This window comes from Cygnus atratus, chromosome 3 (genome assembly GCF_013377495.2).
Source record: "Cygnus atratus isolate AKBS03 ecotype Queensland, Australia chromosome 3, CAtr_DNAZoo_HiC_assembly, whole genome shotgun sequence".
NCBI lineage: Eukaryota > Metazoa > Chordata > Aves > Anseriformes > Anatidae > Cygnus > Cygnus atratus.
The window spans coordinates 44,430,879-44,451,084 of record NC_066364.1 but is presented as its reverse complement, the minus strand read 5'-3'; the positions used below and the strand labels follow the sequence as shown (position 1 = coordinate 44,451,084).

General features: G+C 33.4%; 1 protein-coding gene across 5 annotated transcripts in view; it reads left to right on the top strand.

Moving 5' to 3' along the window:
* The window catches only part of ASCC3 (activating signal cointegrator 1 complex subunit 3), a 283,273-nt gene that overhangs the window by 140,638 nt on the left and 122,429 nt on the right, over positions 1-20,206 (top strand). For 4 of the 5 annotated variants that reach the window (XM_050709555.1, XM_035561717.1, XM_035561719.2 and 1 more), the window contains exon 14: positions 5,051-5,185. In XM_050709555.1, coding sequence (XP_050565512.1) covers positions 5,051-5,185 — 135 coding nt within the window. Of the gene's footprint in view, positions 1-5,050; positions 5,186-10,235; positions 10,304-20,206 lie in introns of those variants that run through there. The other variant, XM_050709556.1, reaches the window with a different exon arrangement.

Sequence of the window (20,206 nt, the reverse complement as noted above, 5' to 3'; positions counted from 1 at the left end):
TGAAGTCTGTACCAAGCCTATGATAACTGAAGGCAGAAACATATGCTGTTTAAATACTAACCTCTCAGTTCCCTGGGTAAATGGAATAAGAAAGCTTGTTGATGTTCTTTATGGCTGCGTTTTGTTTTTTATTTGTAGTATTGGATATCAGCAAGAAATTTTTAGTATTATTCTTGTATTGAATAGGTAGAATATAACAGATGAAATAAAAGATGAAGGTCTTATAGGACCTTGGAGAAAAAACGTGAAACGTTATCCCAACCCATCTGTCTTCCAGTCTTTGAAGGAGCTAAACTGAATGCCTCCTAGTATTAAAGTTCCTAAAGTTCCAAGGTTTGTTTCTTACCATATACTATGCTGGGCAGTGATAAGACAGGAACTTCTTAGGTTTTTTTCTTTAGGGAAAAGGCTCCAACTCTTTTTCCAGCACCATTAACATTCACAGTAGCATGAAAGAAATGCTACTTATAAACATTTTCACAAGTGTTTTCTTGCATTTTGAATATTGTTACAGTGATCCTATTACAACGGTAATAGTCTTGTGAGCTTTAATTGTCAACACTTCAGTTTTTTGTTTGATTACTTGTTTTCTGTTTAGTTTTACCCTGGACTGTATAACTTTATTTCTTCCAAGAACTCAGTTGTTTTGAGGATATTTCAATTTAACTTGATATGTTCTTACTTATTAAGGGATTTTGGTCTTTAAAAGCACAGCTATGAGGGGTACTACCAACATCTGCATTTCCTGAGCTTATATGTATCTTGTCTGGCATCTCAAGTAGATGACTACATGTACCAAATTCTGTATGATTTTTACTTTGATAAATCTTCCATTGTGCTACATTATATCTTTAGTCACTTTTTTAGATTAATCCTCTGCCATTTCAAAGAAAATCAAGGCACTAGACACACTCAAAAAGGATCCAGATTGTTCTGAAACAAACCAATTATTATTTGAATTATGTGCTTTAAAGTTTGTTAACTGAAAGGTTTTGCTAAAGTAATGCTATGTAGTGATTTTAGAAATGTTCAGTGGCCAAGATTCAGATATGAAGTATACCTACGTTTGTCTGTTTGCATGATACTCTATAGCATATAAAGTGTCAACTATTAAATTTTATTTTCCTACAGAAATTCAGAATAAGTTGACTTTCTGTTGTTTCTGACTAGTAGAAAATTAGACATGAATATTACTACTTTATCCACCACAGTGCTGTTAGCACTGTTTCATCTTGAGAAAGGAACTGGATCTTTGGAATAATATTTCTGTATTGTTTTTTGCTGTTTTTTTATCATTGTCTAAACAGGATGAGGACATTATAGTGACAGTTCCTAAAGACTCTGCCTGATTATGATCAGAACTAAGAGGGTTTTTCCTTACACTTAAGAGTTTCAGGAATGGGCTTCATTCAAGTGTTGCTGTTGCTATTTATTTACATAATTGCAAAGAAGATTCTTCAGTTAAGAGCCTATTTTCTAATTCTCTGTGACTAGTATTCTGTGCTCTACTTTGTGTAACTGTAGTGACTTACGGTTTTACCTCATCTCGTTTCTCAGTACTGCTTTTTTGCTCATTTTAAAAAATAGTTCTAGACACTGAAGTGTTACACCTAAAATGCTTTCTGTACAGTAGCTTGTTTAATTTGATTTTACATCCCAGTATTTCTCTGTGACTTGTTTAAACAAGCCATAAAGGAATTATACCCTGGTCAATTAAGAGGATTGTTGGATGTAAATACACACTTGTGTGCAGATCTGATTGCTATTTTTGACTGGTTTTATTAGTTTCTTTCAAACTTTTAAATCATGCCTTCTTGCAGCTTTTCTTTGAGCTTTCTCCTTCTAGACACAACTCCCACCCACCCCAAAAAATTCAGTCAGACCACACTTCATTTGGTCTTTGATTATGAATTTTAAAATGGACGGGAGAACCAATAAGATATTTATCAGTATTATGTCAAAACATGCAGAAATGTATTGCTTTAATAAGTTTGAATGTAATTAATATTAATGATATATAAACACCATTCACAAAATTGGTATTTTAGATTTAAGATAGAGGTGGTGTTCTCAAAATTAATGCAAGACTGAAATAAAATAGAATCTAGAAGATTAAATACTTTGTAAAACCAATTGACAAATCTATTTTGTGGTTAAATTGTAAAACCTCTTAGTTCAGATGTGAGTTGTTGTCACTTTTTTCTTTGATTTTCTGTTTTTAAAGAATCAATATGTCAAATGTTATTACACTTCCTAATTCAGAAGTTTCAGAATTACCTGCATAAAAAAGACCAGTTCTCTTTCACCTCAATACCTGATACTGTATTTACTCAGTTTCTTAACTGTCAGAATTTAGCTATTTTACAAAATGAATTTTTAATCTCTTCAGCAAAGAATCAAATGCTAATATGACTTCATTTTAAAAAGAAACATATTAGTAGGGTACCAAATCAATTTGATTTTAAAATTAAGGTTTTTTTTTCCAGTGAAACCTGTTGACAGTATTTTAAGTGAGAATTCACTGAAGACGGCATAATGGCATGATGTATCCAATAATAAATTTGCTGTTCTGAATATTTGTGTATTTTGTTAGGCTTTCTTCAAAAAGAATTTACAAAAGGATAAATAGACAACTAATCCTTAATTAATGAAGACATAAGGGACATGCACTATACTCTGTTATGTTGTAGCCTCTTTTTGAAGAAATTTTTTAAAAGTTTTTTGCCAATGTGTTCCTTTTAAGTTAGAGAAAATTGTGTTGCTAACCATGACGTGTATCTGAGAATATTTCTACTTAGATGAAAGCCAATAATTATATGTCACAATGTTGCTAAAATGATAATGGAAAGTTATATCAAATAAGCTAAAAAAAAAAGAGGTATTGAGTAATTGCTCCCAGGAAGCCAAATAGTTATGCAGCATTGTTTCTCTTTTTTTTTCTGTTCTCTGTATTGTCACCTGCATTCATTTTGCTTATTTTTCTAATCATAAATTTATAGTTTATATAAATTTACATCTATTTATAGACACTTTGGTATAAAAATACATATAAGTTCTACATTTCTAATTAAATTATGACTTTCTAAGTTAAGAGCAGGGTTAATAACTTGCTTAATTATGCCTTAAATATAGCTCACTGATTTGCTAATAGTGTTTCATTTAAAAATAATTTAGTAACATACCACAGGTTGACACAAGGATGGTGCTGCCAAAATACCAAAATTAAAAGCACAGTTCTCTGGAATTCGATACACCTGTCTTGAAATGCAACTGAAACTACCTTAAAATAGAACTGTATCTCCATTGTTACATTGATTACACATAGATGAAGTTGCAAAACAACATTTGTTATTTACTTATGAGCCCATCATTCAAACTTTTCCATACATGAGTTTTAAGGATGTGAGTTATAATATTGTCATACTTCAGCAAACCTAAGAGCTGTCTGACCAAGTATGTGTTGTCAATTTATGCAAACAGTAGGCAACACAAAATTCTCAGGAGGAAAATATTGAGTGTTTTCCTTAGTGTACCTTTCCCAGTAGTATTTGGCTAACAGACATTCCGAGCTGTTATTGCACTGTAATTAAGTGGCATTTAGTCATTAATGACGGATATTCTCCATCATCGACTAGCACAGATTAATTACATTCCTATAAGGCATAAGTGAACAGGTAGAAGAAAAAACACTTTGTTTACTTAGGTTAAAACATTCAGTCATATCGTTTTGATGATTATTCATGATTGTTCACAGGAATTCAGTCATTGTGCAGCAGATTAGACACACATACTTCTTGGGCAGTGTGTGTTGGTCTTACAGCCAGTCTCCCTTTTGAAGTCTTCTGGTCCATTTGGAATGACTTAACCCTTCTTCCTACAGTTTATTTCATATTTTCTTGCTTAATGGATCCTGTCCCTGCTTAATGATTTTTTTGGCCATTCTTATTATTTATTCAAACATTGTTTCACTTGTATGTCTAAATGCTGATTTGTTGGCTCAGATGTTTTCTATGCTTGACTGGACAATGAATGGTTGATTCCTCATTTCATGAAGAGAAAAAACCTTCTTCCCATCAGGGGACTTACAGCTATGGTTTATCTTAAATGTGCCTTTGAGTGAATCTTAATTTTATACCAGTTTAAATTGCTTCATATGTATTTCTAAAGGTATAGCTATTAACATCTCACTGCAAACTCTTGGTTTAGGCTATATATGATGGTAATAATGACGATAATAAATGATTGGAGGGTTATGTGAATGATATCCAGTTGTTTTCAAAGCCTACTACAGACATACTGCTTTGGCAGGGGGGTTGTACCCGAAGATCTCTTGAGGTCCCTTCCAACCCCTACAATTCTGTGATTGTGACATATGTACAAATCATTTCAAAGATGCTTTCTGTTTTGTTGTTAATTCTCCTTCTATCAATTTCAAAGATTTTGATAATCTTTTTACTCTATCCTTAGTTGATACTTTGAGGGAAATGTCCACAGTGTTTCTAAGGCATCTTTATGAGTGATAGTACGTGGTTTAAAGCCCATAATAATGTCTGCTAGTTTAACATTTTTATTCCCATGTGTGTATTGCATTTGTTGGTACTTAATTTCATCCTTCTCTTTATAGTCAGTTTTTGTTTCACGTGTCTTGCACAGTCAGATCATACCTTCAACCAACTTATCACTTCACTATCATCACTATATCATTTAAGATGTGTCAAATAACACAGTTTTTTGCCTCAATGGCAATGTCTCTAGTTTTTGAAAAAGAAGTATTTCCAACAAATATTACCTACCTTCTAAAGACTAAAGAATTAAAAATGAGAACCTTTTCAAAAGCTCTCTGAAAACATTAAATATAATATATGTAATATTTTCAGGATCACCCTTCAGGATCACCCATTAATTTCTCTAGAAAGACATTTGCTTTCATCAGTGTGCCATGCATTTACTCATTTAATTTGTTCTTATAGGGAATATTTTGTTATTAAATTGTTTTCATTATATCAGACTTCAATTATTTCTCATCAGCCTTGTTTCTTTCTGTCTTAAGGTGATGGTGTTTGTTCATGCCAGAAATGCCACAGTACGAACTGCTATGGGTCTTCGAGAAAAAGCAAAAAACAACGGTCATATTTGTCACTTTTTGTCACCCCAGGGATCAGATTATGGACAAGCTGAAAAACAGGTAAGGGAATAATTTATGTTGGTAATCTTTACAAATCTAGACTTTGCTTTTATGATACTGTCTAATATGGGAATAGGCAAAGCATTTTTGAGCTTCTGGGAAAACATATTTTGCTGTAAAATGACGTGTGGATTGCTGAATTAAATAGAGGTAGAAAGGAAGGAGTAATGGCAGAGATAAAGGAAGAGAATCCAGTGCTGTTACTTACAGTTTTTTAAACATACTGATAATAGGTTATGTTTCATACAACTTGTACTTAGAGATCAATATGGATAAAGTTTAACAGAGCATACTTTATCTTCCGGACTTTGCTTCTGAAACAAAGATATGAAATCTTTTCAATCCAAGAGTCCCCTTGATGCAATTTCTCTATGTTTTTGCCTTCTCTTTGGAAGAGTTATAGAACTAAATGGTGTAGGTAGACTCCAAACAGCTTTCCAAGACTCAAAGCTACTTGGGATGTGCTTGAAACCCTGCAGCACTGCACTGAATCTAACAGAATGCCTGACGTGAGGTAGATGGGGTTTTGTAATTGATATTAATTGTTAAATCAGTAACGTTCCTAGCTGAGAGTTCACTGACATTGTTTGATTTCTTAAGTCCATCATAGCATTGGAGAGTGGGATTATTTATCAGAAAGAATTGGACAAATTAGAGGAGAATGATTTGGTGATCATTGATCACAATAGCTTTTATGCAATCTCCAGCTCAGGGAGTCCCTAAGTCAATAATTTCCACTTTCTGGGAGAGCACACGTCCTTCATTTTGCACTCTTTCCCTAAGCATTTGCTGCTGTCCACTCTTTACAACAGAAACCTGTCTTAAAGTATTAATCTGATATCACCAGTAAATTTACGACCTTTCCAAAACCATCAGACTTTCCTCATAAATCACCTACTGGCGAGCAATCAAAAAGTAATTGTTCTGAGAGTCAAAAGTGAGAAAGCCATTTGAATCTCACAAAGGATTAGCCCTCTTAATCAGGTTTTGTGTAAGAAATATGTATATGGATCATAAATTATTTGTATTTTGAGCAGTAGCCAAGTACTTGCCAGATGAGACTGTGTACATTTTTATGCATTCTAACTGTTCTGTCCTTGTGTGAATTGTGTTAGTTGACCTTTCAAATTTTTTTCTAATATAGTAACTTTTCATCTACTCAAGCAATATGCCTGTATTTCTGCTGAGAGAAAGTTTCCAAAAAGAATTCTTAATTCATTGTTATATGTGACTTTTACATTTGAGGATATATAATTTGAGGTAATGATTGGCGTTACCAGTGTCTTGTTAATGTCCTTGAAAAATAATGTTCTTCCTCGCTCCTCAACTAAATTGCAGAACACAGAGGAAATACCTTTTCATTATAGAAAGTTTAATGTATGGATAAGATATTTTTTCTCACTGGTAAATATGTTGATAAACTCTAAGTATTTTTGGTCCCTGTGAATTAGGAATTGAGTGGGGGGAGAAGGGAGTTACATTCTGTGTCTTTCTTGGATGTAACAATTACACTGCCTTATTTTATACCTCTGAAAAGAATGGAAAGGGATTCACTCAGATGTATTAATTCTGAATGGTGCAGAGACATTACAGTTGGTAAACTCAAATTTTATGAATGTAGGGAAAATTATAAATTAGAGAAGAAATCATAATCATAATCAAGTATGTTCTTTGTCAAGATGGTTCTGAAAGCTGCAATAAATGTTTATGGAACTATACTAAATTATAAATCGATGTCCTTATATTTCATAAAATAGCATATTAAAAAGCCCCTCTTTTTCTAGTGGATGTTAGTAACTGCTGCATTTTTAAAATAACATTAAACCTGAACCTGGAAAATCCCATATTTCTACTGCAACACTGAAAATTAGTGTTGAACTTTTTCTCATTATATTTCTTAGAACAAAATCTGAAACTCCTAATTTTAATTCTTCAGTGCTAATATGTGGAAAAATAGTTTAAGCCACCAAAAATACCAGTATTGAGTTAGGAACTCAAAACTACTACTGATGAAGTTAGGATTGCATACTCCTAAGTCAGCAGTGAATACTATGTGATGTAAAAAAGTATTTGCCCAATCCACTCTGTATTTTAGTGAAACCTACTGCTGTGTATTCAGCTATTCTTTTCATCCTGGGTTTAAATGAATTAGAAAACATGTTCTTATATTCTTGGGAATAAGAGAAACAGCACACAGTAAAGTTAAATTCTAAGCCTATTTAGAATACAAGTTTTTGCTACCTGTGCCTGGACAATGATTTAAGGTAGCATTTATAGTACAAATTAAGACTGTTAGTTAAGGTGGCCGTATAGGCTGGTTGGCTGCATATCTGATGTAACTTTCTTTTAAGGGTATTTATCCATCACGCTGAAATTTAGGGGAAACAGAGCAAACTGAGATAGTAAATTTCTGTTCTCTCTTCTCCTCCCCCTAGATCTCCATTCCAGTACACATACATTTGTTATGAATTCAAGCATTAGTTCTAAATCAAATTTGGAATTGTTTGAGGACTGTAGTTCAAAATGTTGATCTTTGCTAAAGCAAAGCTGACTTAACTTCAGAAGATACTTATAGAAGTTTTCTCGTTTGGGAGTTGAATGAAAATGGCCTTAATTGTAATTAAAAACAAGTGAATTCTTTTGTAATTCATGGGAATCTTTGCTCCTTCTGACTACTTTCTGCATGATTACAGTAGTGTTTCATATACTATAATATAGCCAGAAGCTATGGATTCTTAGTTTTTGTGAAGAAGAAAGACCAGCTATTGGGAGGTTGCAGTGAGGAGGGCATCAGTCTCTTTTTTCAGGTGACAAATGATTGGACACAAGGAAATGGTCTCAGGTAGGGTCCGCAGGAGGTTTAGATTGGACATTAGGAGGAATTTGTTCACAGAGAGAACAGTCAAGCATTGGAACGGGCTGCCCAGGGAAGTGGTGGAGTCCCTGTCCCTAGGGGTATTTAAGAGACATGTGGACGTGACAGTAAGGGGCGTGGTTTAGTGATGGGACTTAGTAGGTCAGGTTGATGGCTGGACTAGGTGATCTTGAAGGGCTTTTCCAACCTAGATGATTCTGCGATCCTATGTTTATTTAGTGACCTGTGATAGGACCCGAGGGAACGTTGTCTAGCTGCGACAGGGGAGGTTCAGGTTGAATATCAGGAAAAGGCTCTTCACTGAGAGGGTGGTCGCGCACTGGAACGGGCTCCCCAGGGATGTAGTCACTGCACCAAGCCTGTCAGAGTTTAAGAAGCGTTTGGACTGTGCTCTTAGTCATATGGTATGAATTTTTGGGTAGACCTGTGTGGTGCCAGGAGCTGGCCTCGATGATCCTTGTGGGTCCCTTCCAACTCGGGGTATTCTATGATTCTATGTAGAGTATTGAACAGTTTGTGTTCATATACAACTGAAATTCGTGTCTGAGCTACAGCAACTATTTCTAATGTTCATATAGTCTTGACGTGTGTCACTCTTCATGTCTGAATTGTTCTACCTACTGCTCTGAACCTAGGATCTCATGCTGATTCTCATCGTTATTTCAAAATTTTCACTTTAAAGGTTCTTACTTATTTAAATGATAGCAAATTGTTGTTAGGAGTAGGTCAGGCTACGCAGTAAGTCTCTTAATGGCAAATTTCTGGTGTCCAGGAGAATGTACTGTGAAGACCATGGATGCATGCTCTTCCTTAAGCATTTGCTGTTGGCTGCTGTTGGGAGAGAAAACTGCACTACACAAACTTCTGATCTGACCTGGCATAGCTGTTCTTAAGCGTTATACAATAAATCAAATACAGCTTATACAATAAATTGAGGAGTAGACTGATAGAACACATGTCGTTTAAGAGCCTAGCTTTTTGGGGATCTTTTTAAAATCCATTCTCAAAGCATAACGTAGGTTTTTTTGTTCCCAGGTATCTTAAAACTCAACATTTAGGTGAGCCAAATAACACTAGAACTGACCTATCCTTGTAAGCATTTACCATTCCTTCACAGTGCTTCTTATTTCCAAACAGTACTTTTAATCAGCATGATCACATTTAAAATTTTTGATCAACAGTACAAATATGAAATATTCATGGGTCATATCAGATCTCTGAAGAAACTCATTAGACATTCATCAAGTCAGAGTTTATAGATGCAATTAATTTCTTTGATCATCATTGCCTAATTTTAATCTCCTTAATAAGTGAAATTCATTTCATATAGTACTAAATTCCTAGTGCCATACCATATAAATGAAATTTCTGACAGAAGTCTAAATGCGTTATATCACTTCTGTGTGATGCAGTGAATAATTTAAGCCTCATGATGACAATATCATGTTTGTCTGACATGAGCTATCTTGTATAAAGTGATGTTTATTGGCACAGATCCCAAAATTATTAGACTGAAGGCCATTCAGTCTTGCTGTTTCATTCAACATGAAATTTAGCAATATGTGGGAGAGAATAATCTTGATAATGTAATATAAACCTTATTTTGTACTCTGTATACAGTGTGCACTCTAGTAGATGAAGATGTTTAGAAACATACTGAAATCCAGTGTATGACTTAGAAAAATAAATAATGCCCAAATCGTGCATGTTCTAGTCTAGACACTAAGTGTAAGTGGAGACTACTTGAACACACAGGAAGAACTGAAAAATAGAACAGTTAAAAGCATTGTATTCTTTGCTGGCCTTTAAAATATGAAAAGAATTCTACTAATCCTCTTAATTATCAGTCAAATGTTTTTAAATGATTAGAAATGAATTTTTTAAGAGAACATTCATCAAATATTTGATGTGTAATCATTTGTTTGACATTTAATTATTTCAGAGCAAATCCTCATTTTATTTTTGTGTTATTAATAACATATCTAATATTTGATATGTCTTAAACTATAAAAATAAAATGAGGAGCTGTATTCAAATACATTAGGCTATATTAAATGTCAAACATATACTGAAGTTCTCTATTTGTTTTATAATTACTATTTTTTTTACTTTTGGAAAATATTTGCTAATTATCTCTCAGAGAATGATATGAAGCTCTTTATATTTCTTTCACAGAATATTTTATTCCGTAGTCCTGCTTAAAGGTCAGAGATAAAATTCATGAGATGATATGGTCCTAACAATTGACAGATTGAAGAAAAATGTGTTGTATATAGAGTGTTCCTACTCTTCTAATGAATCCTGAGCTGTGTTAAGTGGGATTTAGATGGACATCTAGGTGTTGGAGAGACCAGCTTAAAGAGAAAAGATATTCTTTACCCCTGCATTTTGTTTTGAATATCAAGTCTCAGCTGAATGCGGGGCATAATTATTTTATATTATTTATAATATATTTTTATATATTATATATATATATATAAATATATTTATATTATAACTGCTATTATTTTATAGCAGTTAGAAAAAGTTTTCTTTGAATGAAAGTGGGCAAACCTTTCTTAAAGCACGTTATTTTCAATTAATTTGGAGTAATGTTACTTTAAAAAAGTAAAAAAAAAATATTTTGTAGGTGTGTTGAATGATCAGAACAATCTGCAGCTAGATATTAATGATCTTTTCTTTTGCTCTGTAGAGTAATACTGGTTGTGTTAGGGGGCAGTGCCCACAGTATTGATATCTTTTGTGCTTCAGAACCACACTTCTGTTACAAACTGATATGTGAACCTTTACCTGTACATTTCTGAGAAAACCATTATCTAAATTGAAATCTTATATATATGAATGGAAAATGCTGCATGAACAAAATATTGTTTATTTAGTTTCAAAGTACAGGTGTTTTCTTCCTTTTCAAAGGAAAGGTACACTCTTTATACTGGTATGTTACATTATTCTGTTACAGAGTATATTTTTTCATAAGTTTAAAATAACAATTTGTATTTTTTGATGAATCGAGTTAAAAATTAAGTGGCGCTTTCAGAATTAGACATTCTAAAAATACATGAAGTATACAGTAAAAAGGACCTTTGTTCTTTTAAATATTTACAAATGGTAAGATTCAAAAGTGAGAAGTAAGAATGCACAGAACTGTCTCAGCTATTAGAGCAGCATCATAGCCAGAAAGTCAAATAGTGATGGTATAGTAATCATGACTGATGCTAGTCATTCTGTTCATCAGACTTTGTAAGTTATTTGAGCATGGTCTTTGGGGAAAAAAAAAAAAAAAAAAAAGGATAGAGATAAGATAGAGATAGATCGCTAATGATTGTCAAGTCTAACCTCTTGCATTTGACCACCAGATTCCTTCTCTGAGTCTGTATTGTGCTTTCTGAGGAGACATCTTTATTCAGTTTAACACTTAAGGCATTGGAAAATTCCCTCTTCTCTTACTTTATCAGTTATATATACTACCTTAGTTTAGGTAGAAGATGTCTGGCTGGTCTGTCAGAGCAAGAAAACAAACATTTGAAATTGAATTGATTTTTTCCAAGAATTTATAGTAAGATGGGCATAGCACTAAGGTTATTAAGAATTCCTTTAGTTTAATACTTTCATTCTATTCTAATCCAGAGCTGAAATCTACTGAAATTTTCAAGTGTTTTTATTATGAATCAGAAAGTATAAAATATGTGGTATAGACTGAATTCTGTTATCAAATATGGATGCTCAGTCTCTCTGAAAATCAGTCTCATTTTTAGTTCTCTGATCCAAGGATTTCAGCTTTGTTGGCTTGTCTCTCAAGCTCTGACAGTTACAACACTGAGGTAACACAAGTCTGTTGTTACTCTGTGAGAAATAAAATGGACTTTTTTCCCCCAAATCTATTGACTTGTTCATATATTCTGTTTTATCCATCATGAGCATTAATTTGATATGCAACAATGATTAGTTTTATCCTGTTTATAGCTGGAAAGCTGTCTCATGAATATTTGTTCTATTTCCAAAAGCTATGCTGTGTTTGTAATAGAGTCCTGGAAGCCAAATGGGATAGCAGATCTTTTTCTAGAATGATCTTTGAGGTTGCAAACATATCTGACAGAGGTGCTGATGTTTTTGTTCAGGGAACTACGAAAAGATGTTTCATGCTTTTGTATGCAACTTTTTAGCAATTACAGAGCTTTTCAGGTTAAGATCAGTAATGGATTTCATCAGTGTAAATGTAAGAATTAATTCCTTTTCTTATTAATCTTCCATGGCAATGCTCTGATAAACTGTAGGATAATATGTTGCCTGTAGCATCCCCTTTCATTGTTGACAAAATTTTCTATTAAATACTAAATGTGCTTAGTAAGATCATTTGAAACTGTTGTCATATTTATGTTCTTGATTAAGCTGCTTTCCTTAAATTAAATCTTCCACAGCCCTTCCCCAATGTAGTGCAGTATTTGCATTCAGTCAATACAAATTTTAAGGTAAATACATTTTTAAAATGTCTTCTTTATTTGTGCTTGTAAATACAGAAACTGAAATTCAAAGTTGCATTGTTTAAAATAATGTTTCTAATTGTTCACTTGGTTTATATACTGAGATTTGTTTCAATGTATTTGATGAAATCACAATAAATGAAAATTTGATTAAATACACTGAAACTTCTTCCTTTTGGGGATATGGGAAAAAATATTAGGAAAGTAGAGGTCCCTGGATGTCAGGCTCATTATAATGAGTAGCTATAGCAAGTTATTTTGTTGATTCTGCACATACAGAGGTTTCTATATTTCTTAATGTGTTTTTTTGGCATAAATGTTGATCTTAGCGTAAAATTATTTAATTACTTAGGTATCTCTCATATGTTAATTTCTGATTTTTTTGTCTCTCTTGAAGTTATAACCTTATTCTGGTGCATTGACAAAGAGAAAAGACGCATATTCTTTTATCCTTTAACTGTGAAAATCTTCAGTTAGCTGCTAGAATGTTTTAACATGTAGTCCAGGTCAAAACGAAGAAGTTACTGGGTCTTTTCACAGCAGTTATTAATTGATAACTTCACCAAGTAATATGATTTCAACTTGAAATCATTGTTATATGAATTATGAATTATATATAAGTATTGAGTAGATAAGCTAATAGTATAGTAAAGAAACATTCAAAAGAAAACTTCAAGTCTGTTTAGGAGGAAGAAAAATAGTAATAATCCAATATGATTGTTTTCTTATTCACAAGTTTGGGAAGCAGGACTCTTTCCACAGCAACACAGCCAGCTACCCACTTTTGATTTTTACCAATATTTGCTTTCATAGTCTAATGAAGCTCAGGTATATATTAGAAATATGTAAGATTTATTGGAACCAAAAAGTTCCCTTTTCTTCATGTTTTCTTCAGTGATTTAACAGGTACAAAGACTGGCAATATCTGATCACTTGGAAAGACCCCAGCGAGAAGTAATTACGAGATAAAATTAAAGTAGGTGTTCTCTGCCCCAGTCCCTACTTGATACTCCTACTCCCTTGAAGAGCTTGGTTGGCTCTGCTTTGGCTGTTTTCATCTGCTTTCAATCCCCAATCCCCAGGGATTGTTTCAGGCAAGATTTTTTTTTTTATTTTTGTTAAAGGCAGCTTAATTTACTAATGACCCTTAGATCTTTTATTCTTTTCCCAAGATTTGCCAATTTTGTTCTTGGCTGCAATGTGTAATCTTGTGCAATATGTTCACAGTGAGTTTAGACAATAATCATATTTTTCAGGCACCTTTTCTTTCTTTTGCACCAAACGATATTGGCAAACAGTTCTGGTCACATGCAATTTAAGTAACATTACATGGAAATCTTATGCTGACTAGAAAATAGCATATAAAGAAACTGTATTGTTAGGAATCCATTTGTCAGGAACTACTGTAGCTACAGGAGTTTTAGTTTTAGGAGGAATAATGTTTGAAAAGTTGGTAAGTATTCATGGTTTTTTTGTGTGTTATTCCCTGACAATGAATACTAACAATTCTGTTAGAAAGTATATTTAGATTTCTTTATGGGAAGTAAACAGAGGGTCCATATATATATATATATATATATATATATATATATATATGCTATATGTTATATATACATATATATTATTTTTAAGTGGCTGGTCATTATTAAAGATGCAGGTCATCACAAAACACACTTTGTAGTTGCCTTTCCTGAAACGAAATTCAGAACAAAACTTAGTTAACATAAGAAGAATAGATTTACGTGCTTTCTTCTGGGATTGCTTGATATTTTTCCTTCAGAATATCGCTCTTAACTGACCATGTTTCTTTTGCTCCTTGAGGATGAATTTATTTATATTGTAAAACAATACCTATGTAGGCTGTCTTTAGACTGCGATTTTGTTATGAAATTGAAGTTTTCAGCCTGAGGTAATTAGAAAAAACATGTTCCTTAACACTTTATTTGACCATTTTGCATATTCCAGTACGTTTTCCATCAGACTCTGTCTCTATAAAGACATGATTAGAATAAGTGCAGTTAAATAAATTCACCTGTTTCATGAAATATTCTGTTCACTTACCTATTGATAGATTTTCCTTCTGTTGAACACAGTGTTAAACGTATTTTTGTTCCAAGGTACATTTAGATGCTTGCTTCAGTTTTTCATTTAGAAAAAGTATTTTCAGAACAGATGGAGAAAAAATAATAAATTTCACTGCAGTCCTTAATTTCGTATATTTTTTTTGAAATGAGAAAGCTTTCCAAATGCTGTTTAATTTGATTATGGTTTGAAGGAGTTGTTTAGCTCTGCATGCTCACTGTTTCAGTTATCATCTACTTTGCTCTTCCAGGTCCCCCAAATAACATAATTTAGGTAAACTTGTTTTGGCTTTTTAACTGTTCCTTTAGTTTACTTGTACAGTGTGTAGACTAGATCAGATCTGGACAGAAGCATTTTTGCACTGAAGCTTGCAATGACATCTAGTTAAAATGAATTGTGAAGTAATATGATGAAAACGAGTGCACATCTTAAAAAAATAAATAAAAGGGCAATTAGAAGCAACCATTAAGAGTGAGTGAATTGGATTTGATCCACAATCTATTAATACCACGTACTAAGAGCCAGATGTGCTTTGGAGAAAACAAAATGGGTCAAAAGCATAGTTAAGCATACTTTCAGGAAGTTGTGCAGATTTTTTTTCCAGAAGTTTATTTTTTCTGGTTTAAGTTGTATTATGTGTATATACAGTCTTTGGTTTTAGCATATCTTATATCTGATTTATATTATCAAAATTTCTCCATGTAGGAGGCCAGAAGATATGGAAGCTTTGATTTCTGCATGTGGTGGTTTTACCGTGCTAGGCAGCTGAACACCACAACCGCTCTCTCACTCCACCTCCTTAGATGAGGAGGGGAAGAAGTAAAGGAAAAAAACAACTCACGAGTTGAGATAAGGATAGTTTAATTAAAGGGAAAAAATATTAAGGAAAGATTATTATTAATTAAACAATTTAACTAAAGGGAAAAAAAGGAAAGGGGAAAAGAGAGGAAAAAAAAAAGTAAAGGCTATGTGGAAGTGCAGAGGAAAAAAAAAATTATTCTCAACTTCCCACAAATGAGCGATGCTTGACCACGTCCTTGAAGCAGGGCCTCAACGCACGTAGCCGGTGTTCAGGAGGACAGACGTTTTTGCAACAAGAGCCCACCCCTCCCCTCTTCTTCCTTTTTCCACCTTTTATTGCTGAGTGTGACATCATATGGTATGGAATATCCATTTGTTTGGTTTAGGTCAGCTGCCCTGGTGATGTTTCCTTCTCACTTTTTTGCCCACCCCTTAGGAGGGTTAGAGAGAGTCCTGATGCTGTGCCAGCACTGCTCAGCAGCAGACACAACACTGGTGTGATACCACTGCTGTTCTAGCTACAGGTGCAGAGCACAGCACTGTATGGGCTGCTGCAGGGAAAGTTAACATCCCAGCCAGACCCAGTAAACTGCAACATTTAGTTTTCTCTTCCATTTGTTTTGAATTCATCCTAACCTTCTCTGTAATAGAATTTCAGAAGTCAGCTAAGATTCAGAAGAATCCCTGCTTGTTGGAAATCATTGTCCTGGAGGAAAGCATTGTTGTATTATATAAAACAGCTGTGCTTTAGTACGTACAGATACTGTTGCATAGCACCTTTAGCATAGTAAAATAATAATTTGGCTAAATTTGCTATATTTCTCTTGAAGAACCTAATTTTTTCAGAGACCTCTTTTTCTTGCTACCAGATTGTTATACCAAAAACTCTAGTCAATGATTACAAAAGATCTCAAAACAATAATAACAAAACTAGTATTCTTACCATCCCATTTTTGAGATACATCACGTGTGCTTGGATACATCTTTTTACATGCACCATGTTTGTAATTTTTGGCTCATTAGCAAAAGGCAGAACTAGAATGAAGTTACATTAGTAGGAACTCGAGTGACAGCAACATGTTTTTGACAAGGCTAGAGTATACACAAACTGTATATGAAGTATAATGAAAACTGGTAGGTAACAAAAAAGGAACTCATTCTGTATTATGGAACGAAAATAACATTACTAAAAAAAATGGTAGGCAGACTTTAAAGTGCATGGCTTTTAAGAAGCTGCTGGAAGAATGCAGTTAGAAGACGATAGCAATATGAGAAGACTTGTGAATTTCAACACTAAATACAGTGAAATAGTTCAGTTGGAAGGGACCTTCAAAGAGTATCTAGTCCAATTGCCTTCATAACTAATAAAAAGTTAAAGCATGTTATTGAGGGCATTGCCCAAATGACTCTTGGACACTGAACACATCAACCATTTCTCTAGGCAGCCCATTCCAGTGTTTCACCACCCTCATGGTAAAGAAATTTTTTTGTGTCCAGTCTGAACCTTCCCTGGCAGAACTTTGTGCTGTTCCCCTGTGTTCCATCATTGGTTACCAGTATGAATACTTAATAAATAAATAAATAAAGCTCACCCTCTACATCCCACCAAAGAAACCTTCTTTGGACAATGTCAGTATAAATATATAAAGAATTCATTTTAAAGCTAAAAAACAGAAAGTGAAAAATTTTAGGACTTAAATTTTTATTCGCATGAAATTACAAGAAAATTAGTAGGCTTTTGGTAGAACTTATACAAATCTTAATATCTTAAGGATCTTAAACAAATTCGGTTTTAGAAGTTGGAGAAGATGTGAAAAATACCAACATGAGTAAGTTTTTTCCTAAGATGTTTCCTTCCTGTCAAATACAAACTGACTTACTAGGTCATCCAGTTTGGCTAGGAAACAAGGTTTGGCTTAAGATCTCCTGAATGGCCATTGTGTGAACCTCTTTCTTTGTCAAGCAACAATCATATATAATATATGCAATAAATATTTCAAGAAATTCTAAAAACCCACAAGTGCAATGTCCTAGCATCTCCCATAGTCCAAATAGGGGAAAAAAATTGAAGTGAATACCATCAACACTTCCATTGCGTTCTCTAGAATGGGATATTAAGAAAATATTATGCATTAGGGTGGTTGATATTTCTAGAGCATTTGGACAGCGAGTGTGTAGGATGAATCGGAGTGCATTTCAGGCAGTGGTTTTATTCAGCTTCAGACTTTTGTTGGGTAAAATCATTGCTAACCTGTGAGGAAAACTAGAAAAACAACAATAGACAAGCAAGACAGATACTGTTTTGACATATTTGCAGATGATGTGCGTATGGCCTGAAAACTTTTCCAAAAAATTTACACAAGACTTTCAGATTTGAAAGTTTTTTGGCTTTGAATTTATATTTCATGGTATAGTTCACATTTAAAACTGTTCTAATTAGATGAGTAACATTTTTGAACATCATCCTGTCTTTATGAGAGAATATTTTGTTTTTTGATAATCAATAATAGAAGATATTAGTAAATAATTTTATTTTGAATATTTAATGTTCTTAACTCAAAAGTAGTGGAACTTGAACTCTGATTGCTTTTATAAATTATGTATTATTTTTTTACATATAAAAAGTACATGATTTATAAGCATTGTGGTATCTTGGTTTATCTGTATTAATATCAACAGTTAATCAGACATGGGACTATTTCAAATCAAATAAAATATATTTGCTACCCCTTTGATATAGAATAGTGTCTGCATATAATGGAGTTGTTATGTGTCTAAGATGGTAGTTGTACAACTAGGGGACCCCATACCACCATTCTGCCAAGTACCTCAGAAATCAGTTTCTCACATTTGTTTTTTGGCACTCACAATAGAAATCAAAATGTTAATGAATGTTCTGTGTATCCTGCCTTCAGATATCTAGTCTCCCCAACCATTTAGAAACATCTAATGGAACATATTTGAACTTTTACTGAAAATGTTTATATGTGATTTCAAAAGATTACGCACAGTTTTTCTAGTGAATCTTTTTAGTGACAGAAGGCATGAGTTGTGAAAATGTGGATGCTGAGACAAATGCAAACATAGGCCAGCGACTTCCCCGTGTACTGGAAGATTTTGATGAAGCTTAGCAGAAAGCCAATACATATATTTATATAGACATATATATATACTATATTATAAAAAACAAAATGAAGTTTTGGTAGGTAAAAAGGAGTAAAAACTTGCATATTGTTAGTTAATCTTTCCTAAGTCACAAAAAGTCACAAAATTACGTACAGATGAGAAAAACAAATGTGTTATGTAACTGTAAAGTAATTGTTATCTGGGGGAAAATGTTGCGTAGAGCTACTGATCACTCGAACTCAGCAGGACCTGAGATGGTCTACCCTGCACACCAACAAAGTGCCTGTGACTAGAAGAGATTGCAGTATTGTGGTTCTTTCAGAGGCAGTATTTACTGGCTCCTGCACAGTTTTCACAGGCAAATTGAACTTCCACATAATAAATCTTATACATCAACATTGAAAGCATCAAGGTGTCTGATATGTTCTGCTTTTGAACTAAAGATTTTTCTTCCCAAATAAGGACTTATAAGAGCATTTGTAAAATATGTTATTTATTTGAATAATGACCTTGAAAAGTGATTTTGATTAAGCCACGTTGATTTCTGCTAACTACTACAGGATCTGTCATTCTCTGTAGGTAATGCTGAGTATTAGCACAACTATGAGATGAAAATTAAATTTGCCATGTGCAGAACTCATAATTTCTATGTTTAAGATTACACCTTTTGTTTTAGTAATTACTGTACTAGGGATTCTACTCTCTTTTTTTTTTTAGATAGACAAAAAAAAATACATGTGAAGTTATGAGTTGGCTTATAAATGGATAAGTTGGCTTATAAATTTGGAAGTTCTGAAATACTGAGAACTGCTGACAAAATGCCAAAAACCTAGTAGTGGATGGCAAACCTTTAGGGTCAAGAATTTAGAAAATCAAGATCTTTGCAAAAGCCTTTATCTAGTGTCTTTGTAATAATACTTGAAAAGCACTCAGTTCTCAATTCAAAGGCAGTTGCATCAAGGATGAAAGATACTGCACATTTTATGTCTGTGAAGGTACTTCTGGCTTCAGTATACATGCATTTTGTAATCAAACAGAATTCCAGTGCAGTCTTTGATTCTAGAGATCACTTTTTTTCAAGTATTGTGCTACATGTTTATCAAGGACAGTAATCAGAAATATGAAAAGAAAAGAGTTTGAGACCTTTAGCATCATATTGTCACGTTTTCATTTAAACTGTAGTATTGCTGAATAATTGAATGAAGTCCTAGCTGGTTTGCAGCTGAAGGGTCCAATTGAAAAACCTATTGAAGCTAATGGGAAAGAGACTGTTGGCTTTGGTTTAAGCAGTAAGGACACAAGATAATACAGCACAAAACAGTGTTTCATAGAAAAAACACAGCACAATGTTTTGAGTATTTGCAGATGTGGATTTTCAGCTAGCTTCTGGAACTGAAAGCAATAAGAAAATGTGAGTCTGTCCCAGTGATTCACAGGTTAAAATCATTTATATAGGCTTAACAGTATTACTTATAATTTGTTTAATAACCTTTACATTCAGGAATGGTTTTCTGGGTTCTTGATTCAGTAGCTACAGCACAGTACAAAAATGTTTGTGTTGCAACATCACATTAAAAACATGTCTCTTTTCTTGATTCATGGCATATAATTTCAAAACATCTATAACAATTATTTTCAAGTACTCTCTTAGGTCTT